The sequence below is a fragment of the Portunus trituberculatus genome, chromosome 14 (genome assembly GCF_017591435.1).
Source record: "Portunus trituberculatus isolate SZX2019 chromosome 14, ASM1759143v1, whole genome shotgun sequence".
In the NCBI taxonomy this organism is placed as follows: domain Eukaryota; kingdom Metazoa; phylum Arthropoda; class Malacostraca; order Decapoda; family Portunidae; genus Portunus; species Portunus trituberculatus.
In genome coordinates this window covers 20,641,684-20,646,442 of record NC_059268.1, presented here as the reverse complement: position 1 = coordinate 20,646,442, position 4,759 = coordinate 20,641,684, and the positions used below count along the sequence as shown (strand labels likewise).

The following is a 4,759-nucleotide window of genomic DNA, read 5'->3' as shown; positions in this document are numbered from 1 at the left end:
TGGACAAGTGTTGTGTGGGAAGGTGGATCACTTACCAATATTAGTGTTATTGGCCGTCATTAGCAGTAGCTCTTGGTCCTCCCAGCCAGGCACCGAGCTTGCACCGCACACACAGGCACACGCAGTCCGTGATCACTGTAAATCCATGTTAAATAAGGTACCAGTGGCACACTGCAACTTTCCAAGTCACTCCTTGTTTCAAACAGAACTTGACCCCCGCTGGCACCTACTAGGCCCATCTTTTCCTTCTTCCTCCTAGGCCAGTGGCTGCGCGCGCTGGCCAAGGCTGGACATCCCACAATGCACTCGTTCCACTATTAAGTTATGTACTTAACCCAAATGAAATATAATAAGGCATAAATGTCAAACTAAACTATAAGTCATTATCATTCTATGTCAATGTGTCCATTTGTATATGAAAAAAGTTATATTAGAAGGAAGATAGAAGCCGTGTAGAGAAAGATAAAAGGAGAAATACTCGTTAACAGTGGAGGCAATGGAGGAGGAGGAGGAAGAGGAGGAAGAGGAGGAGGAGGAGGAGGAGAGAGAGAGAGAGAGAGAGAGAGAGAGAGAGAGAGAGAGAGAGAGAGTAATAATGGAAGAGAGAAAAGAGGTAGACAATTTGAAGACATCAGAGAAGAAATACCTCCGTGCACTCCAGCGCTAATAAGACACTAAAAAACACTAATTTGCGATATCTCTCTCTCTCTCTCTCTCTCTCTCTCTCTCTCTCTTAGTAAATACAGTGGCCTGGGACTCTACTTTGCATCTCAGCTTCGTATGTAAGTAAAAGTAATGTGAAAGTAGAGGTGTGTCTTACCCGTGTGTGAGCGTTGGAGCAAGGCTGGTAGTGTCATATTGAACAGGGTGACCAGTTCCTTGCTCCGCCCTTACGTTTCCAATAATAGCCGATTGATATTGATACTCGATTCGTAGCTGGGTGAAGCTAGGGGTGAGCAATCGACCCAGAAAATCCCTCCCGTAACTAGGATTCAAGTCTGGGATATCTTGCATTGTAGTCAAACGCGCTTCCGCCTGATTGCAGCGAGGATGGTTTTCATTTCTTTCCGACGTTTCAGCATCCAGACCGTGCCATTACCAAGGAAACCTTTTGTAAGGAGTTTCTCGGGTTTGAAAAGTATTTTAATTCACATTTTCTATATGTTGGAAAATTTTCATTACTCAGTTTACCATTACCTCATTTCCCTGTATTCAGAAACACTTTACCCTCTCACTACGACAATTTTCCATGGCCACAGAGGCAACTAGCCGAGTTTTGAAGACAGTTTCCCCTTTTAATAAACTAAAAATTTTGCCAATCGATCACCAGAACCATAAAAACCACTCTTAATAAGCACAAGTATCCTCGGGCCTTTGGAAAGCGTGATGGTGAGAGAGCAAAGCGTTTTAGAATACAGGCCAATATCAGAAGTTTGTATATCTGTATTTGGGAAAATATGTGACAAATATCTTGGAATAGGAAATGTAGAAAGCATATTTTTGTATAGCCTACTCATGGTGGTATTCATTCTTCCTGTTTGTGGCTAAACTGGGATTACATTAATAGGAGTCACTTGCATGCCTCGGCAAATGCGTGGCGGTCAGTTCTGGGAATAGACCATGACAAGGCGGCTTTCCTGCGTGTACAAGTTAAGTGCGACCAAATTGCTGAAATAAAAACACTCGCAGGAGTGTATTCACCCCTGTCATATTTTGTTCCTTTTTTCTTCTATTTGTAAATGTTTTGTGTATTTTTACCTCATTGAGTAAACAATTGCAATGTAGTTGTGGTTTGGCCGTTTATTGCTCAACCAGGGATAGTGACCCGGGGTGAATGTTACATCCCAGGATACAGGAAGTGTTTCAAAGGGTGTCTGGAAACACTGGGTGCATAGAGAGGTGCATCACATGACAAGTGTGTGTGTGTGTGTGTGTGTGTGTGTGTGTGTGTGTGTGTGTGTGTGTGTGTGTGGTTAGATAGGTATAACGATGTTTTAGGAAGAACCATCACCACCACTACCACCTCCACCACTACCCTCGCATGACACATGTGAAGGATAGTCAACACAAAGGGTACCTTTTAGGCTCTTTATTATTAAATATACATATCTTCACGTTGGCTTGGAAATCAGCCTGAGACGCGCACATATACAAAATAATGAGAGGTGTGTGGGGACTCGACGCGTGCACCACCGACACGCCAGGCCAGCCAGCCTCGCCGCCGCCTTGCCAGCCAGCTCCTTCCGGCTCCTCTATCACTGGATAAGTACTGGCCGCCGCGCCGAGTCTCCGTCTGTCAGTCACATGTCTGCCTCTAGTCAATGAGTCTGAGTCAGTCAGTCAGTCTCGTTACCGCTCCTCGTCTTAGTCTTGCGTGAGTCATTTAGCCTCGTCGCCGGAGCCGCCGTCCCTCTGAGCGACACCTCTCGATCGCACGCACCGAGCCGTGCCGTGCCGTGCCGTGCCCCTCACCCACGTCATGACGGACAGTGATGAGGCACTTTATGTACACGATGTGATTCCAGGTAAATGCCGTCCCTCCTGGTCCCTCCCCTGCTGACGGGGTGTGGCCTTCTCCTAACACTAGGCTGTGTAAATGCTGAGCGTGGAGGCGGCGGCTGCTGCAAGCACTGCACTCCTGAACAAAACAACAACGCCTCGCGGGGACTCGGGGACAAGGCGGACCTGTTTGGTCTGGGCAAGAACGAACAAGACGTGATTCACAGAGTCGTAACACCTGAGTATTGTTGAGGGATCCACATAGCCAGGCCAGCCCGAAGTGTGTATGTATAGTGTGTACTGTACTGTACTGTATGTACCGACTGCTCTGTATAAAATGCGCCACCACCGACTGTAGAGATTGAAACAATATTGAGCTGAGCTATGCTGGTAGAGCGAGAGAGGTGAGAAGCTGCCGCCAGTGAGCCCTGAGTAACGGTGCACCTGCTCCTGGGAATTCGGAGGACGGCGACGCCCGTCTCAGGGACACGACTAGTCTGTTTATGTGTGTGTGTGTGTGTGTGTGTGTGTGTGTGTGTGTGTGTGTGTGTCCCTGGAGGGTCGCCGCGATGCCACACTCTTTAATCGTGACGAAGATCTAGGACACGTGACTCCATGGAACTATGAAATGTGTTCAGTGTTTATTGGGTCTCACTAATAGAGGAGAGGGGACTGTGTAATATGTATGTTGCGTGGCGTCCAGCGAGCAGTGATGGTCCTCTAGGGCTGTCACGGCGCGGCGGAGATTGGCGCGCTCCAAACACTGTGACAGTTGTGCGTGGGCGTGTCGGCGAGAGTCCCGCGCTGCGTCCAAATGAGAAGTATGCTTGGCAGTATGCATGGCAGTGTGCCGCGGAAGATCAGAGTGGCACGCCTAAATGTTAGGATGCCTCGCGGTGAGCTTAGCTTGTATACATTGAGTACAAAGATGCGTCTCGTTGCGCTGAATGTTGCTGTGAAGGAAGGCACAGTGAACCGTGGCGATTGGAACCCTGTGCTAGCAGTGATAGGCACCTCTGTTGCCCATCACCACGCCCGTGACGCACGCCACGGGCCACACCACGCCCACGGGAACACTTTGGGGTACGCTACGCCAAGACACACGCCGTGGTGTACGCTCACACCACGCCCAGACGCACACACTCACTGACACAACACTCACCAGGGAAACAAAAAGATATCCACAGCCGTGTACCGCTGCGGGAGGACATGTCGACATTGGGCGATGCATTTCGGAAGAATGGCTTAAAGACGTGGAACACGGAGAAGCTCTGCGGCATTGTCATTGGCTCGTGTGGTCTTCACCGCGCCATGGCTACAAAACATTCCCTCCCGCACCGCGCACACAACACCGATGGAAGGAAGAACATGGACAGTGTAAAGTACAGTGCCCGCTATCCGCTGTCCAGCACGCCTGCACTACACTGCTTGTCGCGGCGCCGCAGCCACACCACCACCACCACCACCACCACTACCGCCGGCCACCTGCACCACCACAGCCAGATCAACACCAGCGAATGTTGTGCGAAGTCTTTGTTCCGTAAGGCGCCGCCGCCCTGGGGCTAGGAGTGGACGTTGCCGCTGGAGGTGTAGGTGTTGCCGGGCTCTCCCAGCAGAATGTAGGACTCGAGGGGTGGGGGCAGGCCGAGCTGGGGCGCCCCAGACTGTATTCTCTTTGGTGTGAGAGAGTGGCGCACTGTTCGCCAGCAGAGGAAGGTGAGGGTAGGTGGCTGCGTCCAGTGTGGCATCATGAGTGTCTTCAGCTCCAGGAACACCGGGCCCAGCACCTGCAACACACCACGCCGCGGTCAACACACACACATCTTTAACCACACACATCTTTAACCACTGCCATTCTCATCTTCAGCTCCTCATTCATCCTATGTTTGGTGGAATGATTGTGGTGTCATGTGAACCTTGCACACCCACCTTATAGCAGCGGGACTGCCTGAACATGGTCCGTAGCACATGCTGGTGCATCCTGTGGGGGTTGTCTGCCATCATGTGAGAGAGGATGGCCACCGTGTAGGCGCAGTTTTCCACACGGCGGTGGGTGATCACAGCCTGCAAGTGGCAAAGGGAAGGGTTGTAGGTCTGTATTCTGAAACGCTTTGCTCTCTCTCTCTCTCTCTCTCTCTCTCTCTCTCTCTCTCTCTCTCTCTCTCTCTCTCTCTCTCTCTCTCTCTCTCTCTCTCTCTCTCTCTCACTGATGGTGGTGTCTTTTACTTACTTTGAGGAACCAGGTGAACACACTCTGGTC

General features: G+C 50.5%; 1 protein-coding gene across 2 annotated transcripts in view; it reads right to left on the bottom strand.

The window, feature by feature from the left end:
- Positions 1-2,074: 2,074 nt before the first annotated feature.
- Positions 2,075-4,759, bottom strand: part of LOC123503816 — an 86,321-nt gene continuing 83,636 nt past the window's right edge. For both annotated transcript variants that reach the window (XM_045253866.1, XM_045253867.1), the window contains exons 6-8: positions 4,730-4,759; positions 4,429-4,563; positions 2,075-4,286 (exon numbers count right to left, since the gene is read on the bottom strand). The exon at positions 4,730-4,759 is cut by the window's right edge and continues 114 nt beyond it. In XM_045253866.1, the coding sequence (XP_045109801.1) occupies positions 4,062-4,286; positions 4,429-4,563; positions 4,730-4,759 (390 nt within the window). In that variant the 3' untranslated portion in view covers positions 2,075-4,061. The remainder of the gene's footprint in view (positions 4,287-4,428; positions 4,564-4,729) is intronic.